Source organism: Hippocampus zosterae, chromosome 4, assembly GCF_025434085.1.
Source record: "Hippocampus zosterae strain Florida chromosome 4, ASM2543408v3, whole genome shotgun sequence".
In the NCBI taxonomy this organism is placed as follows: Eukaryota; Metazoa; Chordata; class Actinopteri; order Syngnathiformes; family Syngnathidae; genus Hippocampus; species Hippocampus zosterae.
The window spans coordinates 21,771,303-21,794,126 of NC_067454.1; the positions used below are offsets into that span (position 1 = coordinate 21,771,303).

General features: G+C 41.7%; 1 protein-coding gene across 17 annotated transcripts in view; it reads right to left on the reverse strand.

Annotated features, from left to right (window-relative positions):
* The window catches only part of neo1a (neogenin 1a), a 172,544-nt gene that overhangs the window by 17,688 nt on the left and 132,032 nt on the right, over positions 1-22,824 (reverse strand). For 13 of the 17 annotated variants that reach the window (XM_052063017.1, XM_052063014.1, XM_052063027.1 and 10 more), the window contains exons 8-16: positions 13,822-14,056; positions 12,368-12,522; positions 9,831-9,979; positions 8,337-8,475; positions 8,000-8,049; positions 4,883-5,027; positions 3,286-3,396; positions 2,998-3,192; positions 1,948-2,043 (exon numbers count right to left, since the gene is read on the reverse strand). In XM_052063017.1, coding sequence (XP_051918977.1) covers positions 1,948-2,043; positions 2,998-3,192; positions 3,286-3,396; positions 4,883-5,027; positions 8,000-8,049; positions 8,337-8,475; positions 9,831-9,979; positions 12,368-12,522; positions 13,822-14,056 — 1,275 coding nt within the window. The remainder of the gene's footprint in view (positions 1-1,947; positions 2,044-2,997; positions 3,193-3,285; positions 3,397-4,882; positions 5,028-7,999; positions 8,050-8,336; positions 8,476-9,830; positions 9,980-12,367; positions 12,523-13,821; positions 14,057-22,824) is intronic. The other 4 variants (XM_052063022.1, XM_052063028.1, XM_052063018.1 and 1 more) reach the window with 1 other exon arrangement.

The following is a 22,824-nucleotide window of genomic DNA, read 5'->3' on the forward strand; positions in this document are numbered from 1 at the left end:
ACTGACCTCTAAAATCAGACAAATCTACAATCTTTTAAATGTTCCTATGTGGTATCAATGTCTAGTACTACTGTGAGGGAAGGGAAGAGATGCCGCATTGATTACAGAGAATTATTTTACATACTTTCATTCAAATGTTCTTCAGTAACATGCTATTAAACGTGCAATGCTTCATCTTTTGAAAGCAAAATGGCCACAGACATTTCTTTGACATAAGGGGACCCCCCCCCCCCCCGACCCTTGAAGCATGTGCTTGACTTCTTCAGGATCTTCACTCCATTAAGTGATAAAAGAATAAGCTCTGTTCAGTCACCCGCGATGACTCTCTTCAACCACCTGAAGGTCCTCGCCCCGCAGGACTCCATTCACCGTTCTAAGCTCTTTGTGCCGCGGCGCATGGCGACAACCCAAGCATCCATGCGGTTATGGAGAGTACTGCGACTTTTGAGTGAAATGCAGAACCTTCATTTTTTTGTTTTTTTTGTTTTGTTTACCCAACTCTGGGAAAACTCAGTCCCCATTATTTGCACATGGATTAACAAAATAATGAAGAGGGTTCCTTTCCCTCTCTTCTAACTACCAGGGCATCCTTTTCACTTACATTAAATCCAAGGGTTATAATGCATGCTCCACCCCACACTCCCTCAACAAAAATTCACCAAGTTTTTCCACAGTTTTATATGTTTCCAAAGTATAAGTAGTATGTAGGTCAGCTTGTCTTTTTAATCCTGACTTGAACACACTGGCAGGAAAAGCACGCGCCCCCGAGGATGCAGCAGCAGACGATGGTGGAAGGTTTTTGGTTCTACTTTGAGAGGAAACGTTTGGATCTGACGAAGGGTTGCCAAAGCCACCACAGGAGGTCCGGGTGTGCGCAGCACTGCGCGTGTGTCTACGAGGATGTGAGGAGGAGCAACAGAGCTAACAGAGAGGCTTGTGCGTGTGTGCACTTAGACTGCCATCCGCCCTCAAAGCATGCTGACGTGATTCATGCCCTCTCAGCATTGCAACAGTGCTATGGTGGAGACAAAGTGGCGCCATCAAGGCTGAGCGGGGAGCTGCGAGTCGAGATTTGAAAGGGGGGAGGGGGCATACCCCCCTTTGGGACGCCGCAGGGATCCCATGCAAGTTATCGTCATATACTGACACAAAGTGTGTCTGAAGTCTGCTTTCCATAGACCCACACTAGAAAATCATTTGTGGCGAACACCGGATTGAGACTTGTGTTTCGATCTTTAATTGAGATGTATGTTCTAATTAGCTCGCCTATTTTCAAGCCTGAGGGCAGCGGAGCTCTTACACACAAAGGGACAGCAAAAAATAACTTGACAACAGACCATTGCGGCAAGTGAAGCGCCGTGTTTTATAGCTGGCCATACCCCCTACCTCTAAAGAGTCAGTTCAGCCATCACATTTCGAACATGCGCGAAAAAACTGAGAGCCAAATTGTTGGCGAGCGTCTTTGCGACCATGAACGAACTCTTACGAAAAAGCATTCACTACGTGCGCGCGTCCTCGCAAACGTTCTCCGCTCAGTGAGATGATACGGCCTTTAGGCAAACACTTGTTTAAAAGGAGGTCCTCTTGACTTACTCCATCTTATTATGATTTGCAGTACCGGTACATTCGGTAGCCATAACATTTGGTGCATCTTTACATTCTAATGAGAACCAATTCAAGTGAAAAATAATTCTGCTTTAACAATGGTGTGCTTAGATTGCGTTTAGTGTTGTACTTGAAGTTCACAGTGGGGTCAAAATGCACTGCAGCAAACAGGGGTGTGGCTAATATTCGCAAAGTTCATTTGCTGAGCAAATCAAATCAAGCTGTGAAAGTGTACCGAATGTGACGTTCCGATATTTTAACAACTTTAACAACAAAGCTGTGAATATAAACAGGTCAATCAGTCTTGCGGGTTTTTCAGTGGTAGATTTGTGCACCTCCTACCTGACTGTGGCCTTGTGATGGCACTCTCATATACAGGAATCCCCTCACCCACGTTGTTGAAGGCTTTGAGTGTGATCACATAGTGGGAGCTGGGGTCTGAACAAGAGAGATGCAAAGATGGATTTTAGCAATATAAAGTGATGCAGCTGTCTAATCGAACTGAAACTCGAGAGATTCTCAACTCATAATGGCGAGATTAGCAAGAGAGGGCATTTGAATAAAATAATTCCTCTTGCTGTGATGAAGGCTTCAAATATGCATAAAGAGGCAATTTGCCATCACGAATAGATCAAGTACACCTTTTGAAACAAAGAGACTTTTTCCGCGTGACGTAGACATCCGATTGACATTAGCAATATATATTTAAAAAAAAATCCAAAGTCGGTCTGGTTACAATCACAAATAATGTCCGCATTGATCATATTATTTGGTCCTCGACCAATCATGGCTCAAACTCAGAAACATGCAAGGTGTGATTAGTCGTTACCTGAGCCCCTTCGGCAGAGTGATGTCATTTTCAGTGGACAGCAAGTGGCAAAATGGCCACCCCTTGTGATGCATTAATAATGGGTGGATTTTGCTGCTTAATTTATATTCAATCACAACAATAATCAGAATGCAGTGTTAAGACTAGTGGGGATGCATCAAACATATTGATGTAAATAATTTGGGGGGGACTTAACTTCACCTTTAAATCTTTTTTTTTTTTGTCCCCGGTTGGTGTGGGTATCAACACACACGGAAGAAGTTCAGTGCTCATTAATCCTCTGAATTGCCACCATGAATAAAATCGGCGGTGAACTTTAATTATGTGCGCGGGAGAAAATCGAACCAATTTGCATCTTTTTAAAATGAACAGCAGATTTGGTGACTTCACAAGAACAATCTTGCCACGGGTCTTTATTAGTGTCTGTTCGTGGTGTCAGACACAAACACTCATTGGTGTAATTTATTGACAATTAGTCAACAAAGTACATATTTGATTAGTGCAACACACATCTTGCAATCAGATTGGATCTTGACATATCTGATCATTTCAAATGTTCTTACCAAGGCTTTCAATAGTGTAGTAGCGCTGTTTGTAATCTACTTTGATGGTCTGAGCATGAGGGCTGCCAATGCCATAGCCAATGCTGTAGCCACGCACAACAATGTCTTGGTTCTCCGGTGGCGTCCAGCTCACCACGATGCTGTTCACCAGTGGGCGGACGTGAAGCGAACTGGGCTGGTCTGGGACCCGGGATTCTGGCAAAAGAAGTGTCAAATAAAACATTTAGTGAAAGCGAGTCTGGGTAAGAATGAAAAAAAAAAAAAAAAAAGGAAAGCACGGAATATTACCATCCAAGTCACTCTCAAATGTTTCTGCTGTAGTCCAGTCAGTGGCTGGGCCGGTGCCATTCACAGTTATGGCAGACACCCGGAAGGAGTACTCTGTCCCACGCTCAAGAGCTGCACCAGGGGTGGGAAAAAGTGTTACTTGTCTTGACTTGCGTTTTAGTGCAAATACTTTTTAACAGATGCACCAAACTACTCTGCAGAATCCAAAGGAAAAAAAATGTAAGCCTGCCTCACCATGTGGTACCACAGTCTTTCCTTCTCCAAAACATCAAGGAGATGACATTTGACGTCTCCACATGGATTTAGACGGCTTTGATCGGTACAAATATGCAGCACTTAAGAAAAATGTGTCAAAAGAAACAGCTCGCTGGAAATTGAGAAAAAAACTAAAAGGATTTGGAAAAGTCACGATGCAGTTTCACAACTAGGTGTCGGCATTGGTATTCATGAGAGACTACTGACAAATGATCTACTACTTTATTCATCTGGAAAAAAAAGAACATTGTAAAATTATCCAATTTCCTTTCAACATGCTCATCTTGTAGTTGGTTCTCACTCCCTGCACCGATTATTCCGGGCCACCCTCGGGGTAGCTTCGAAAGTCTGCCAAACCCAGAGCCTCCGAGGCTACAGCTCCCTCTAAATGCATTTGAACCAACAAACATCCCTCTGTTTCATGCCTCCAGAATGTTTGAGAAAGAATAGAATCAACTTTTAAGTGCATATTCTCTTTGATGTACTGCACAGTGGGGGGTCATGCCACTTTAAAGTTGCTGAGCCAACATCTAATATTAATCACTGATTGATTTGGGTGATAGCCGTGGGGGGTGTAACAGTATCATGCAAACACACTGACACATGTTAAGATCATATTCATGTGCTGATAAATTAAAAAGGCCCTGGGCCACTCAGCCACCAGACTGCCCCCACCCCCCATTCTGAAAACAAAGTCCACATGCACCAAAACCAATCCAATAACCAAATGAATGATAGCTGACAGCAGAGGTTAAAAAAAAATATAACAGCGAACAGCTCTTTATCACACATGAATTGCCCATAGGTAGTCGAGACTTACACCTCATTGAGAATCCTTGAGATGCTCAGTAAATTATTGGATTCGTCCTATGCTTCAGGACTGTATCAGCCATGACTTAATTTTTTTTTCTTCAGGAAAAGCAGTTTCACAATGCAATACAGTGTTCCGGTAACCTCTTATGAGTGTTAATAATAAAGGGGACACCTTCGATCCGAGTTACAGTACCATATACATTATGCATTTGTTTTATCATTACATATTACTTATTTTAACAAATGTTGACAATGTCAAATGTCATTTAAAGATCGTCCGTACAGCTAATGAAAGTTCCGCGTTGGTGACATTTTGACCCTGGAATGGATCAATTTTTGTAATATTTCCTACGGGACAAACTGAAATCCATAACTAATCAATGCTCATCAAGTGTCTCGGAACGGATTATGTTTAACTGCTGAGATTTTACTGCATATAGTATATCCAATATCTAAATGCAATAAAATACAACGGTGAGTTTATGAACTAAAATGACCCAAGTGGAACTAGTCAGTCGGTGTTTGTTACCATCAATGAGCTTGGAAAGCTGGTTCCCCCGAGTGGTCTCCGCTGTCTCACTTCGCCGTGATCCTTTACGGTATCGGATCTTGTATCCAGTGATTTCTCCATTCTGGGAATTTGAGGGCGGCGGCTGCCACCGAAGCATGATGCTCTATGAAGGGCAAATGAGAGTCAGTGCAACCATAAAAATACTTTGAACATAGAAGAGACTGTGAAGTGTCATACTAGAGCTTGCCTGTGTTCATTTTTGTTTTGTCTCGATGTGATTCCTCAAATGTTACCCTCATTCGCACACATGACAAATCGACGTGATGAGTGGCCACCAGTGGTCAATGTCAGTCATTCTCAACTCGTGGGACCCAAATCAAAAGTGGGTCGCGGACAGTTCAAGAAAACAGTTTTACTGTGTAAATCCCATATCACACTGATTGGCAAAGGATGAAAGTGTGTGCACATGGAGCGAATCTTTTTTTTGGGGGGGGGTCACAGTGTCACCATAAATTTTTAAACATGTTAAAAATTTCTTCGTGACAAGAAAAACTGTGCGCCAATGTCTTTCTGACCTTAAATGAACCCCGATGACACAAAAACCCAACGACATTCGCTATGTGCGCACACACACTGGCAAACGTTCGCCACTCAGTGAGACACGGCCTGTAGGCATGAGGACGCATAAATACAAACTTGTTCCCCCGCTTGAAAGCAATCATTTTAAAAATGTATTTTTACGCTCTACTTGACTGGATCATTGTTCAAACCACTGCATGTGGTTTGGACAATAGAAATGCGAACTTGAGCTACGATTCACAAATTCCAATTCGAATGAAGTAGTACAGGACGTTGCATGAAATATTCCGTTTTTATTCATGTTGGACACAAGGTCCCAACTTCATTTGAATTATGTACCTAGCTGAAAACCTCAATATGTTTGAGGCTGTCAGTGTGCACCTTGCAAGCACTGACACTTGGGTGCCAAATAAAAGCCATGGCCAGCCAAGATGGTGCCATCTTGTGGGAAAGAGGCATCAGGTGAACCCATTTATATTGTCTTGACAGTGGTGTGAAGGCCTCACAAAAAACTCAGGCACACGGGAGCTCTAGGTGTGAATTTTGTTTGCAAGCTTACATGTCATGCTGGGATTCATGCGCCCGGAATTTTGTGTGTTTAAAGAGACAGGTGGGGGGTAGCTCAGCATGAGCAAAGAGTTAATTAATGCTTCCCTACTGTCACACTGATACACAAAAGGATGAATGCAGGTCACACACACTTTCCGGCCCCGTTGGGAAAAAGGAACAAATGGAACGAATGGTGTGTAGTTTTCATTTTGCATGATCGGCCTGCACTCAAACAGGGTGCATTTGTCTATTCTTCAAACTAGGAACAAAGTTGAATTGACTGTTCAGAAAGTCAAAAGGGAAAAAAGTGAAGAGTGAACAGAAAATATGAAACATATGATCATTTTTTGAAAATTACTGTTAGCAATTGAGACGAAGCATAAAAGCCTTGTCCAATTATACTTTTGGAATGCTCATGTTGCAAAGAAAAAAAATCAGAGGAAGCATTTAAACAAAAGCATTTCAACAATGTGTGGATTTAAATTGGGCTTGTTCTGCCTTGAGCCCAAAGCGAAACAATTCTTGTCCTTTCTATCAAACGACTCCTTTTAACATGTGCAGCAGCATCTGTTGTTTTCTAGCACTCAAATCTCAGCTGACTCTCCCTCCACACGTGTGGCCAGTTCCCTCTCAAGCTGCTGGTGTGTGATGGGTTTATTCAACAGCTTCTTTTTCCGCATTGCTTTGACGGTTCTGTCTCACTCAGTTTGTGCGCAGCAAAGGCCTCCATCCTCCAACATTTACTTTAAGCGCATGCACTTTTTCTATCTTCACCTCTGCTTCCAGGCTCTCGATTTACACGTTATGTCTCACATATCATTAGTAAGGAACATCTTTCGAAAATTGTATCCCTCACTTGGTGGAAGCGTGCAATGAACAGGCCTGCAGCCCTCTGACTGAAGATGTACAGTAATGGATCAAGAGAGAGGCCATCTAAGGCAACTTGCTGTTTTCATCAGGCGTTTGTTGTGAAGCCCGCGGCCACCTCAGCAGCCTGTCGAATCAGCAGTGTCACACAAGAGCTACAGTGTCCTCCACTGTAATCAATCGGATTTAACAATTATAGTTAAAAGACTCTGACACACAAAGACTTGCCTTTAAACTTGGGAGCTGTTTAAATATAGCAGGACGATCAATGACAGCAAAGACTAAACATTTTGTGCCAGCAAAAGGTGGAGAATACATTTCAAGTGACCAGTTATTGGATGATATTTGTGGTATATGTTGGTACACTTTGTGGTGTAAGTTCGATCTTATGGTTAAATCGTGACACTCCTACACGTGTCATCACTAAAGAATTCAATGTGTGCAGTGACCCTCCACTTTATCGTACATTGTGAAGGACTTGCTTTTTCAGCGCTTTACCGTACATACTGTGGCACAGTCTGAATTTAGAGTGATTTTAGTGTAGTGGCATGTGCTACAAGATGCCGAGCCGCGCTGGGGTTTACTGGATGAAATGCAGCGGAATAAACGGCAGGTAATTTGAGGCACAAAAAGTCCACAACGAAGTGCCAGTAACTGTTGTTCCCACTGGATTTTAATGGTGTAAAAGAGTGACACCATTAGATGTGGCATCACTTTATTTAAAAAAAACAACAACAAAAACAACCCAAAACAAAACCATCGTATCGTAGCATTTCATTGCACAATTTTTGAATTCTCCTCTACTGCTTGTTTGCAATATGTAAGACTTGCATATCCATTTAGCAGCATGTCTTTAGCTGAAAGTGTACTGATGGAGCCTGACGCAGAGGAAATAAACTATGACAGCCCAGCCTGCTACTGATGAGACGATCGATAAGGGTTCACACACCCTCTTAGCCAGCTGAGGCTGCGAGTCTGTTTCATGCATCTAATCGCACACGCGCGCGCGCGCGCGCACACACACACACACACACACACAATCACAGCACTGGCGTATTCTCTTGGCAGGGAATCTATTTTTTTCACAAAACGAGGAGCTCCCGCTCAGAGGAAAAAAAGAAAACACAAACTGAGGTTTACCTTTGAGTTTTGCACCTCCAGAGTGAAGTTTTGAGGAGGAGCACTTGGCACTGCGAGGAAGAAGACAACTTTATAAGCATTGAAGAAAAGCGACATTCACTCATAAAATCAATACAAGGGCTGCATGAAAATGGCGCATTTGGGAAGATGATCATTCTTCGCTTTGATTGTCTGTCAGCGAAGTAGGACTATAACAGTATGTTTATTATTGTGATTATACTTTGCAGTACTGTAGAGCAGCATTGCAGCATACTGAGAGCCGTCTCTAAGAATATTTTATGTGGTTCATTAAATAAAGTAATGAAATAATTGGCAGTACAAATGTGTGTCGACTGACCATCAGACAGTGTGCGGATCACAATGTCATCAGTGGAGACACCCAGACCGTGCTTATTGTTGGCCACCACACGAAAACTGTACTGCGTGTTCTTCTTGAGCCCTGTCATGGTGTATGACAGACCATTTACGTCAACATCCTAGAAAATAGACAGAAGCATGTGAGTAGTCTCTTCAAAAATATGCGTTGCAAGGATGAGACACAGATTATAAAACGCATTCACATTGTAATTGAGAATAAATGAATATAAAGAGCATACAGCGGGTTAAGCAATATCTTTCACACAAAGTCCGTTTTTTTTCTTTACTTTTCATTGAGGCCAAGACTACTTTTTATCTTGGAATAACAATCAAACTGTTACGGCTGTAACATTCAGGTTTCCCAGAGCTGACAGCAATAAAGCATGACCTTATCTAATCTAAATTCAGATAATAAAACCGCGGCATACATGGTTCCTCTCAAGTTTCGCTTCACTAACTAGGCCAATCAACGTGTCCTAAATTTCTTAAAGCCCATTTGCATCCAGTTCTTAGTTTATCAAACCGAACTTTGCTTCCATAGAAATGCAATTATAACTTCTTCATTTGGCGTGATAAATTTCTATAGCAACTCTGCACTTCAAGATGCATTTTAGAGTACAGTATTTCGTCATTTACTTTTGCAGGTACAGTGTTAGAGGTCGTTTCTTTGCAGGCTTCTCCGCTTCTTAGTTTTTACCAGCTCATCTCGAGCTCCCTCCTCCAGGGAACTGAGGCATCATTACTCAATGCACCGGATGACGTTTCATTCATTATCATATTAAAGGCTTTTTAATGCCTCGCTGGCTTGCATGCGGCAGCTGCTCGGGCTGACTCAATATCTAAACCTCTGAATTGTACTCCTACGAAACAGCTTTACCTGCAGGAAAAAAAAATGCCAACGTTTAATGTCATGGGCTTTTGACAGTATTACAATACCCCTGGGCTTTAAAGTTATTATTAAAGTTAGTCAACCTACCAGTACAATTAGCATCAACATTGTAGTAATAACATTTATAAGATGATCATCAACAGTTGCCCAAAGATTTCCAAAAATATGGACCCATTTGCATGTTTTGTTGTACAATTGCTTTGACTAATCATCAGCTTATGACAGTCCCGATGTGTGGGGTTTTGAGGTGACAAACTTAACTCCTTTGTTCAGCGGAATAAGCATAAGTCATCGTGTTGCAAAAAAAGGCACACTCAGTTTCCAGCGTACCTATTCTTTTCCATTTGATTGTTTTATATTCATGGCCAAGGAGTGTTTCTCATGCATTTGTTTTCACCCCTTTGACTTGACTACTACCTTAGTGTCGGTTAGTCATATATTATGACCTGTTCCGACATACAAATTCTGCTCATTTCGGCGCCACTGGAACTAACCTGCGTTGTAAATTGTTGCTAACCAGTGTCTTCAACTACAACAGGTTAGTAATCTCTGATAGAAAAGAATGTCCTGTCCGGTGTAACCAACCTGTTCAGTTCCAATGCTTTTGTCCGTGTAATACAACTTGTAGGTGAGGACCTCTCCATTGCCCGTGACGGGTTTCTCCCAACTCAGAGAAACAGAAGTTGGTGTATTTGATGCCGCCTGCACATTTGGAGCCGGGCCGGGAACTTGAACTGAGAAGCAAACGACAAATGACAACAGGACTTTCAATTCTTGAGTTTCTTATGGATGAGATGGTGTCAATGGACTTCTGGAAAAAAAGTAATTAAATAAATTGCCCACTTCGAACATTGGAATGAACCTTTCTCAGACTCCTAATGGAACAAAGGTTTATCGAATGGTTTTATTTCCCGAATAACCTACTGCAGTTATCAGAGTTCTCTTCTTCAACTTTGACTGCAGGGCAAATTAACATAAACACCATTCATCCATTTTCGAAAGCAGTAATCCTGTTCAGGGTCACAGGAAAGATACCAGCTGACTTAGGGTGAGTGGAAGGGCACATGCTGGACTGATCCGTCAAAAACAGAGCATTCAAATCCTAAGTATGACGATATTAAATAATCATAATAATAATCATAATGTACTGTTTTGTGTCTAGTTTTGAGACAGCAACCGCGACAACGGAGGCAACATTGCAAACATTGTCTTATTTGTACGTGCCAGACTCGTTGCCAAATGGTGGGCCAGAGGGGACCGTGCCCACCGTCCAAGGTGTTTGTGGTACCCAAATTGAGGCGTCAATCTAAAAATAATAATTATTATTATAAATTCATTTTGTTCATTCATAGACGCTAGCGTTAAGTTTCTTCTCACTATGACAATAAAAATATCAGACAATGGTGTGATATTGTTTGATACATGGCCAAATTAATCTGACACAGTATGGAAGCAGCAACAGCTGCACGGCCTGACCCAAAATAATGTTAGATGTGCAGGCTGACGTGAAGAATCACATCCTGCACATTTTTCAAAGTGAATCTGCAAGTCGCTTTGTTTGACACTGTGTAAAGACACGAATGCGTTCACTGCACTTTAGACTGGCACTCGAGTACAGGATGCGCGGGGGGGACAGATTACAATGTCAATCGTTGGCGTACAGGGCAGGAAACAACAACTCAACAGGCCATTTGAGCTTTCAAACAGAAAAGAAAACATGGCAGCTAAAACTCTTCTGACATTTTAAATTAAGGTCATTTTTCTTTTCTTTTAATTTTTTAAAACATTTTTGCTTCCGACATGGGCTTGAACGGGAGCTCCTATCAGTGTGACATGTCTGCCATTTTGAAAATGGCCTATTAACCACAAAATCTGCAAATGATCGTCACAAAATTGTATTCAAATTGCAAAATACAATCAAATGCAATGGTTCAATCGTATTCACGAATACTGACTTTGAGCAGCAAATAAAGGAAAAATCTTCACAGATCACTTCACTTTGCCACATATGATATGGCTTGGACTGACTACGTGTATGTCGTATAAATATCAAATTGGAACTCCGACTAGGCTTGTAATCTTGGAACGCTAGCACACGTCTCCATACTTTATATCGCAAGCTTTGCTGCAGATATTCCTGACACGAAAGATAGTCTGCCATTTATCGGTGTGCATATACCTAGTCTGAAAGTGCCGGCATCATGTTAAGCCAGTCACTGAAAAACTACGGTATGCTGTTGGCACCAGATCAAAAGCTTAAGCTCCAATTTGAAGGTAAGAGCTCCAAAGAGACAGAAATAGGGTGTGTCCGGGTAAACCTGGTAAACCTGGACACTATCCCCCCCTATTGCTTGCTATCCCCTATTGGACAGCTTGGCTCCCACTGGCACTAAATTGTGTTGACTCATCTGCCTGCCCTCTAAGCAAGGACACGGGTACAAAGACAGTGACTGAATGAGAAAGTGACAGTGAGTGAAATGTTGCCAGGAGCTAAGGAACATCAGAAGAGGCAGTGTGGAGGGAAATTCCATTCATAGCTATTTTATAGACGGAGATAAGAGTGGGTGCGCCGGTGGTGAAGGTGAGGGGATGACACCACCGCACACAAAGAGAGAAAAGAGAACCACTAAGTCCCATTTTCCTCTATGATTCATAAATCTCCCCCAGTCAATGCATTTTAATGAGGGACTCAAAAGCAGATCATTTTGGGGGGATGCACTTGCGAACACAAAAGCTTACTCACGTGGCTAAAGCACATGAAGACTTAAGAAATGCTTCGGGGTAAACACGGGGCAGCTCTCAAGGAGAGAATTCGGCAATTCTCTGGTGTGTTGTTGGGTGGTCGAGTTTAAAAAGACTCGGGGATGTGTGACTGTGTTCGGCGGTGGGAACGAGTTTTTGTGGATGCCAGTGAATATTTGCACGGATGACGGTTTATTTGCACATTTGTGTGCTTCCTTTGAGTGCATCCTGTTTTCCTCCGTGAGCTAGTACGAGTTGGTTGCCAAAAAGCTAGCTGCAGTTTGTCTTTTTGTTTACACTTCCTATTTACTGAGCACACAGACGAACCGCGCTCCTGTGTGGTGTGTGTGCCCATGTAGGTGGATATGTGTTTGCCTCACCTTCAGCCTGGGTGGCCACCTTGAGCCCCGCAGAGCTTTCTCCTTGACCATTGATGTTGTGGGCCACAACCCTGAAGCGATATTTGGTGTCTGGCATCAGATTCGGGATGGTGACCTGCAACTCCCCTGGTCGGCTTGTATTTACAACTCGCTCCCTGATGTGGACACAAACAAACACATACACATCAGCCTAGCTGTATTTGTCACCGTGATGGTTTCCATTGGCAACAGGTGATTTGTAATCGCAAACATTGGCAATATCACATTCACAAAAGGATCAGCGACCTAAAGTCATTCATTTACTGTGGCAGCAGACAACTGAATGGTCGTGATGGATTGTTTATTTTACTCAGTCTGGGAGTTTGATGAAAGGGAAATTAAATGGTCATTTGGCGCACACACAAAGCCAACTTTTCAAGTGCTTTGTTTTGGAGAACTGTTCAAACTTCAGAATTTGTGACCACATAGAATGACTGCACATTATTCTGATAGATTTCTCATTAGTTATGACATACATAATAGCCATAAATGTAATACAACACAAATGAAAGGGGATTTGAAAAAGCTCAGATTGGGTTCAGTGTGTTATTATAGTTGGCAATAGATAGTATAGCTGCAATTATTGGGACACCTGGCCATCAACTCAAGAGGAATGGAAAGAGGAAACGAAATGAGCAGTTACAGTAGCCCTTTGCAATGGTAACAAATTCTATTCCTGTGGGAAAAATTGCTGCGTAATTGTGGAGGCTCACTCTTGGACTTTTTGTCATACGGTCACTTTGGAGGGTTTGAAGCCAGGTCTCTGAAGTTCTTTCACAACAAAGTGGTCCAACATGCCTTTAGGGGACTTCATTTGAGTGCTGGTGAACGGAGAACAGCCTTCTCCAAGTTGTTTCTACAAAACTGGAAGCGTGGAATCGTAGCAAATGTCTTGCTCAGCTTTGCATTAAGATTCAGGGAGTTGAACAGGCCTGAGCCCAAGTCCTCAATGATTACCAAATTGATTACTAGGTGACTCTGGGCTTCTGACCATGCAGTGCATTTTGTGTGCCGGGAAATGAACAATGTATAAAGCTCCGGATATTTAATCAAGAACAGATATACAAGTATAGAAGAAAAAAGAAACGAGTACTGCACTCATTTGCAGAGGGAGAAAGTGAACATGAGAATATGCAAAACGACTCGTAGCCACTTAAATTCCACTTTTAATTTTCTGGAACTAACGTGCACATAAGTCGTCATTTTTTTGTGGGGTGCTGGTGTTTGTTCATTGCAATGAAAACCCTTTAGAGGAAATAATTTGCTTTAATTAATAAACACATACTGCTTTAAAAGCGCTTTAGCTCCTTTAATGAGATCCTTTCGGGATGCCCTGAAGCTCAGGAATGCACTCACAGCGGCTCCTCACAGAGGAGCACTCCCATGGCACAATTACAATGTAGACAGTGTATTACCTGCTTGTGCCCTCCTGGCTGTAGAAAACAGAGTAGGTTAGCTCGTCTCCGTGCGGTTCAGCCGGCGGGCGCCAGGTGAGCTTGATGAAGCGGGTGGAAACCAGCGAAGCCACAACGTCGCGGGGGGCGGAGGGAGTGGGTCCTGCTGGACCAGCTACACCCCCAGAGCCTGGCGTTACATGGTCAGTAGTGTTAGGAGTCAGTGAGGGGGGAAGGAGAGGGGGCAGGGCTACGTCTTGGGGGCGGGAAGAGAAGGTGGCAGGGATGGAGGGGGGCGGGGGGGGGGGGGAGTAGGAAGGGGGGATACAGAGGGAACCAAGACGGTATGGGGGTGGGGGTGGAGACGGCAGAAATATTGCCCAGAAAAAGAGAGCAGTTTTGAGGAGAGCGGAAAAGGGGGTGAAATGGAAATGAAGGTGAAACGAAAGAAAGAAAGGAAACAAAAACAGAAGAAAAAACAAAATAACAACAACATAACAAAAAAGACGTCTGGTGTCACAAGAAAACAGAAATAAAACTGTTCTACTACACTTACAAAGCACAATACAAGGGGATAGATACTACACGTGCAGATTGACACTGCTTTCTATACCACAACAGTCAATTGCACATGACATTTACACAACTTCTTTTAGTAGGGAAAATGTTTGTTATTTGTAATTGATATTTATTAGCTTTTTTCGACATGAACCCCCATTTGCATCTTTAGACATAAATTCATTCTGAAGGCGAGGAGCGTCCTCAAGACAAGCCGCATAAATGCTCGTGCAATATTTAAATTGATTAGGGTTTTGTTGGGATTGGGGATCAGAGAACAAACTGTGGCACGACGCAGCAAGATCTGCTTTCCACTTGCTTGGCTAGTGGGTGAGACAGAACCAGATAGAAAGGGAGTCAGTGCATAAGACATTTCCATTTGCGCACGGGTCAGGAGAAGTGGTGGGGTCAAAACATAAATACAGCAAAGTAACATGGCAAGTGCACCTTGTGTTACTGATGGACAGACGGTGTTGAAATGCAAGTGACAGCCGTCTTATGTATCTGGCACTCCATCAGGACAAAACCACTAATTTGCCGTTCAATGGTTTGTTTACAAATCAAACAACTCCACTTGAATTTCTGCGGAAGATGTGCAATTATCTTCTTTCAAAGTAACAAATGCTTGTCAACACACACGCTCCTCTCAACTCAACTGTGTTCATTGAGCAACTTGTACAAGAGCAAATGCTAAAAACAATACATTTCTAACGAAGAGAGTAAAAAGCACAAAAACAGTCAAAGAAGAATCAACACTCGTGCTCAGTCAAAGGCCAAAGAATAAAAATGAGTTTTAAGACAAGTTTTAAAGATGGGCAACAAGAGGGCTTGCTTAACATTTAGCGGGAGGTCATTGCAAAGAGAGGGACCGGCAACGGAAAAGGCTTGATCCCCTCTGAGCCTGCTCTACTCATTACGGGGGATAGGGACTCGGCCAGAAGGATTGTGTGACATGTGTTTGTGTGTGTGTGTGTGTGCGAGAGAGAGAGAGAGAGAGAGAGAGAGAGAGAGAGAGAGAGAGAGAGAGAGAGAGAGAGAGAGAGAGAGAGAGAGAGAGAGAGAGAGAGAGAGAGACGTTGGACAATTTGACCCAAAGTCTAATGACGTACACTGAACTAAAATCTAATCTCATCAGGTATGGAGTATGTAGACAAAGTGCTCTGTCTTGATTAAATGAGCAGACATGAACAATCCTATCCAATGATGCTGCTTTTTCGTCCTTCTGAAACAGCGAATCCATCCATTTCTTTTCTTAAATAAGCCCAAGAAGAGGCTGAGCAATGCATCGTGGGATAGACCGAGACACTAATGGTGCTTCCATCTTCACATCATGTGCAAATAATTGACATGCTGCAGAGTAACCAGTGCTTGTCTGTTCAATCAGTCTTGAACATGCAGTCTTGAGGTTCTTACAGTAAGGAGATGTCAGCCTCCTGCTGCCATCGCCAAGCTCCATTCATAGCTGATTAATTGTATCATTAGTCTTTGCACTGAAGGTAATGAATAGCCGACATTAAGGCTTTAATGAGGAAGGTTACTTCAGATATGCATAATATATCTGGGCCACCAACGCATAATACAACTGGGACGAAGACATGCACGGTGGAACATTTGTCTTAATATTAAACTGAGGGGGGAAAATTGAATGCGGAACTGTAGCTGTGTGAGCTGAAAAGTTCAAGTTCAAAAAGAAATATTCCAATTAGTGACATACTGGACCAGGAGTCGGGAGCGTTCGAGGCATTCTTAACCACTAGTCCACAGCTGTTGATGTAAGCTGTTTGCCAAAGGTTTGCGTGAAATATACATTTGAGAGCTGCATGGGACGCCTGACATATTATAAATACTGTGATCAAATAAAGCAAAGAGAGTTTCTGAGAGCATCCTTTTAAGCTCAACTTTGAACTCTATTTTGAACTCCACTAAACAGCTTCTGGGATTTTCCAGTGGTGTGACCAGGGGCGCCATAAAAGGGAGAAAAGTGAGGACGATTCCAAGGGCTCAGTGACAACAGTGGCTTTAGAATACAGAACTTTTCATTTGTAATATTTTTTTTCACAGGGCTAAAATAACTGCCAGCAACACTGGGCGTGCCTCTTAACATAAGCCAGGTACTTCATCAAATGGTCTGAGTGCACTGATAAGAGAGTCAGTCAGGCTCAGACTAAAAGAAAGCATTCATATCTGCCAGAAGCACACACAAGACTGGGGCCACTGATAGACCAATGAGGGTAAATATAGCAGACCATGCCAGGCTCTTGCAAAAGAAAAAAAAACAAACAAACACATTTTCTCAGGATAAGCTGCCATTTGTAACTGTTTTTGTTAATGGGCACTATGTCGGGAACCAGCTACAGCATGATATTAAGCGGCAATTCCACAGCCATGTACTTGAATCATCTAATTTACACAACTTCTTGACTTGAACCTTATTTGATGGGTCTGCAGAATTTTTTTTTAAGTGAATGAGAAATATGTATACCTAAAAAAGACTTTATTCAAGTAAAACTCAAAATCGACATGTGCATTAACTCTTCACCCACAAAGTCTGTATGTTTAGAGCAGTGGTTCTCAACCTGAGTTCAATTAAACCCAAATGGGTTAGGTGAATCGGTCTCAGGTGTTTGACGGAGACTCTGCCATGGAGGTCAAGACACACCTGAATCAACATGTCAATTAGTAATGACACACCTGCTGCAGATACGTAATCACATTACATGGCTTGTCCAATCAGTGCTGCGGGAAATTTAGTTCACTCAGTCGCCAACGTGTGACTGTCGTGATAGTATGTCGTGTGATTTTTTTTTTGTTCTAATTTTTCTAATAAATGCTAACTTTGTCGAGAAAACAAACAAACAAACAAACAAAGAAAACGGTCGGATGAATATTTACACAACATGGATTCACATGCACCACGGAAAGTGATGGGACACAGTGTCCTATCTGCATGATTTGTCATACCAAGTTTAGCAACTCAAAACTGAAGGAACACTTCTTGTATCATATTTTTATTTTTCACTCATGTATGGTTCGGTGAATGTGCATGTGAAGCAAACTGGCAGCAAATCTGGGCGTGCCTCTTAACATAAGCCAGGTACTTCATCAAATGGTTTGAGTGCACTGATAAGAGAGTCAGTCAGGTTCTTCATGTTCATGTTCACATGAAAGTTAATCCCTCCAAGTAAAAGGATGTCAGTTGTACCGAAAGTTGAGTCTCTTGAGTCACCTACAAGGTTAAGAACCACTGTTGTAGAGCCACCTTGCGCAGCAATCATGGTCGCAAGTTGTTTTCGATAAGTCTCTAGGAGCTTGCCACATTTTACCACAGGGATTTTTGCCCATGCCTCAAGGGAAAACTACTCCAGCTACTTCAAGTTTACTTAATAGGCTACCACAGGTTTTGCACCAGAATAACACTATTCAGCATCAACCATCATTCCCTAAACCGCTACAATTCAAAACCAGGGCCCAAGAGACTGCTGTTGAAAAACATCCCCACAGCATGATGCTGCCACTACCATGTTTGTGCGGATGCTGTTCCTGTGGCGATGAGATGTGTTGGGGTGAAGGCAGTCCAGGGTGGAGAGAAATTTTCTTGCAGTGGCACTGGAAGGAATGTTCACATGAAAGTTCATCCCTCCAAGTAAAAGGATGTCAGTTGTACCGAAGGTTGAGCTATTGTTATGCACTTTTGGAATGACAGGTGGCTTTGGTTTGGGTGGTTGTTAGATAAGGAGGCTTGACTGGTGGCTTGCATTGAAAACACAGCACAGCTCTGGGAGGGACAAAGGGTAAGATTGCAGGTGCCTGCAGTCTATGGGCGGTTGCATCAGAGCTTCTTCGGGGCTTCATAACAAAAGGGTGGAATATATTATGCACGTGAGAATTTTCTGTTTTTTACTTTCCAAGAATTGTATTTTTGAATACATGCACTGTATTTCTCATCTCACTTGAAAACCTTCATCCATCAAATTCAATTTTAATGAAAACAATGTTTTAAATTAGAAGCTGTAATGTAAAGAAGTAGGTAAAAAAAAAAGGCAACAGGATGAAGACTTTACATGGCACAGTGGATTTAAGTCACACCAAATAGTTGTATGCTTGTGTTTCAATCAGGTACAAGAATAGCTCCCTCTGTGCTGTGGTTCCATTCATTTTTAAGGGTAAAGTGGGAAGGCAAAAACAATACCCTGTAATTGCTTTAATGGTTCCGGGGTAAACCTTGTGGAAAATTATTGGTGGCGGGAAGCAACTTCTGACAACTGTGGCTATTTTCTGCAACGACTCATTTTCCCAACTGGCTAAATCAGATCTGGCTATTCATGACAACCTCGCTGCATTAAAAAAAAAAAAAAAGACTCATTTTCCCAACTGGCTAAATCAGATCTGGCTATTCATGACAACTATTCATGACAACTTCGCTGCATTAAAAAAAAAAAAGCAAAGGTGAAGGTTAAATTGTCACTTAACCTGAAAAAATCGAAGTCAATTTTTTTTGGCACAAGACCAATCAAACACCAAGCTAAAATTATGGTAAACTCAATTGAAATAGAAAGAGCGTATGAAACCAAGTTTCTCGGATTAGTAATAGACTCAAAACTATGTTGGAAACCACATATCGATAACGTAAAAAGAAAAATAGCCAAGACCGTAGGGATCCTCTACAAAACCAAGGAAGTGCTAAATAAGAGATCCTTGTACACATTATACACTTCATTATTATTACCATACATGACCTACTGTGTGGAAATATGGGGAAATGCCTGCAAAACAAACACACTCCCTATTCTCAAACTACAAAAAAAAGCAATTCGAATTATTAATAGATCAAAATATACGGAAACCACAAATCCACAAATTAAATACGATGAAATTTTATGACCTGCTTGACTTTAAAATCGCCCAATTAATGTACAAAGCACACAATAACCTGCTCTGCCAAAACATTCAGAAGTTTTTTGAAATTCGAGAAAGCAACTATGAATTAAGAGGTACCAACTTATTCAAAAAACTCAAAACAAGAACAAACATCAAGCAAAGAAGTGTATCTAGCAAAGGTGTTAATCTGTGGAATAATCTCGAAACGGACCTAAAAATGAGTAAATCGCTTGCTGAGTTCAAAAACAAATTCAAAAAAATAGTACAAACAACCTACACCAATCAGAGTTAAAATGATAAATTCTAAACGTTAAATATAATGATAAATCAGAACTAAGTTGATAAATAGAGAAAGGTATTGCAATATCCATTATGAATACAAGAGAAAATTGACACAAGAGTGCCAGGGTGAGGATGTATATAATCCCGATACAAACCAAAAGTTGTGAAAATATCACGGTTAAGGGTAAAGTATGAGCCTTAATGGAGACTTCTTCTTACTTTTTCTTTTCTGATTGATATAAAAATGATTTAGTAGATATAAACACATAACGGGGTAGGACTAGATAAGTTTTTTTACTTCATCCTACTCCCTTGAACATAATAACTGTGTTGAATGAAGACTGATTTCTTTCTTTTACTTTTTTATCTACCTTATTTTCTGTCAAATTATTACTGTATATGTTTTATGTTCAATAAACAAACAAACCAAACCAAAAAAAAGGAAAGTTTCTTGCAGATTCATGATTTGTTACTTGTGGATTCACCTATTCATGCATTTCTGGAGGAAGCTATCCATCCTTATTCACAAAGATCTCTGCTGTTGGTTGTTTTTGTGCTTCGGCCAAAGCCCTGTCTGATATAAAAGTATTGCTCTGGTGCCATTTTGTGGCATCTTGGGGCCAAGGAACTGCTGTGGTGAAGGGAAAAGCTTCATTTAGACAGGCCATTCTTTCGCCTAATAGAAAATTAGTGCTTTGTCACTGTCTTGTGGCATCGATGGGCAATTGGAAACTTTTGGGGGGGGGGGGGGGGGGTGACATCGATTACTAGCATGTTTCTGCTTGGCTATTCACATTTTGTCTCTGTCCCCACAAATAGCGAGTGAACACTGTGTATCATGATACCAAACCTTTTTCCTGGTTACGGTCATATGACATATGATCAGAAGTGTGACATACCGAAAGTGCAGTATTTGGTGCGGATCACACAGATGCCTCGTTAGTGTGGACAAACTGAAATCGGATGTGATAAATCAAAATATGCAGGAAGGTGCTACGTTTATTTCCAAAGATATTTTTCCGAGCAGCAATGAAAACAGATGTCTCTCGAATTTCCAGCAACCATCCTCTTAATCTGCACTTCTTTTTCAATGTAACTACAGAGAGGATTCAGAGGAAAACATGATGATAGCCCCGTTTACATTAGACCACTTGGAATTTACTTGAGGGAATATGGTTTCTATAAAAAGTGACAACCCATATCCCACTAGGCTAAACAGAGGGGGATGTGTAGGATTCCATTTAGTATCTTCAGAGACTGAAGAACCACAGATGGTGGGGATAACACCATTATTTGGTATGAAAGCGATGGCTGGAATTGAAAAGGGATGGTGCAATCATAATTAATCACAGATAAACACAGTGAACCTTCGTTCACAGCCATACTCCTGGTTGTCCCACTTCAACCAAAGCTGTCACACATGAATACATCGCCTGAGGAAACATGCGTGATCAACGCTGGCCCTCCTTGGGCATGGAAATGAAGATGTACAGATACGGTAAACAATGTAAACGCCACAGGCTGACTGAGCGAGGAAAGCGAGACCCCTTGGGCTTGCCTTTCAAGCACATCAAAACATCCAATGATGCTTCAAAACTACAGAGCCTCTCACTCAAGCGGCTTAGAAACACACTTCCGCACTCCCAATGGTCTGACTACCATGACCCTACATAAGGAACACCAGACACCAACACAAGATGAATGAATGAGGCAACTCAGTACAACCAAGGATGGTGCTGTATGTTTTTATCGATGTGAAATGGTCTTTTGTTTCAGTCCAACTATTTCAGATAAATATGGCGGTATTCTTGGATTGTTTCCATTACATTGACACCAACCCCCCCAAAAATTGGTTGTTTCAACATTTATGTATGTTAAGTCAATGATTTTTTGAGAGATGAAAATCAACATTTTATGAACATCTATTAAAAAAAAATTCAATTGATTTGAACAACTGTGTGACATCTTATTAGTGTTGTATTCACAACCACACTATCCAAGTCCAAGACTTGCCCGAGACCAGAACTCACGAAGACCAAGGCTTGTGGGAGTTGAGACCGAGACAAGACCAAAACTGAGACAGGCCGAGACTGAGCCATAACCAAGACCAAGAGCATTCTCCCATCCACTTCACATCCAAAAGCACAATACATTCGAAGTACAAATTTTCTCAAACAAAATTTGGCCAAAAAATAAATCCTTGTATCATTTTAAATTTAAGCATTCGAAGAAGTTGGTTTCATTTAAAACACGGGATTGAGAGCAGCATTGTATGAATGTCTGTTAAGGTTGCAGTCATTACGGGGGCGCTGAGGGAGGTTCAGATCAGTCCTGGTCTTGACCGGTCCTGATGTAAAATCCAGAGTCCGCCTACTCCAAGAGAGAGACAAGACCAAGACTTTTCAAGTCCGAGACAAGACCGAGAGTGGCATGTGGCATCGAAACGAGTTTTAATACCAAGACTGGTCTGCAGTGCTGCAACACTAAATATGATACTTTTATTTAAATACCTAAATAAGTTATGCATTCTCGTCATTGCAAGATTCATCTAGATGTGATTCAGATAGCAAAGCTGGAAGTTAGAACTGGCACTATATGCTCTGCAAAACATCTCATATACTCACATTAAATAGGGTATGCTTTGAAATAGAACACTTAAATCAAACCGTGATTATTAGAAGTAATTCCAGACCTAGACTAAACTTTACCTATTGTTACCTATTAAGGTCCAAGGTCATAAGCCCCTGACCCAACCGTTTTCCCCAAAATGTTACAGGACTTGAGTCTTGAGTACTTGTAGTTCGCTGAGTGTTTCTAAACCTGTACATTTTTAAGTACAGTATACAGCAGGTGTCACCAACATTTTTGAGGGTGAGAGCAACTTTATGTGTACCGATTGTGTGAAGGGCTACCAAATTGATACACGTCTGAAATAACATATTTGTCCAAAATACCTTCAATAATATGAGGATGGGTTATTTTTAATACTTAATGATTTAAATTGTCAGACTTTGATCGTGTTTCGAAATGTCTCACAGTACTGCCAATGTTTGCATTTTTAAATCATAATTTCTACTAGCAAATCACAATGTCCAGGCACTGGCGGGCTACTCAAGTGGTCTTCACGGGCTACCTGGTGCCCGCGGGCACCATGTTGGTGACCACTGGTATACAGCAAGTGTGTATGAACTATGTGAACATGTAACTGAGTGTCAGTTCTATTCAGGGCAGTATTTGATACCAAAATGTCTTCATTGCACTGGCTGAAGGTAATGATACTTAAAACAACCACCTGTTTCTAACGTT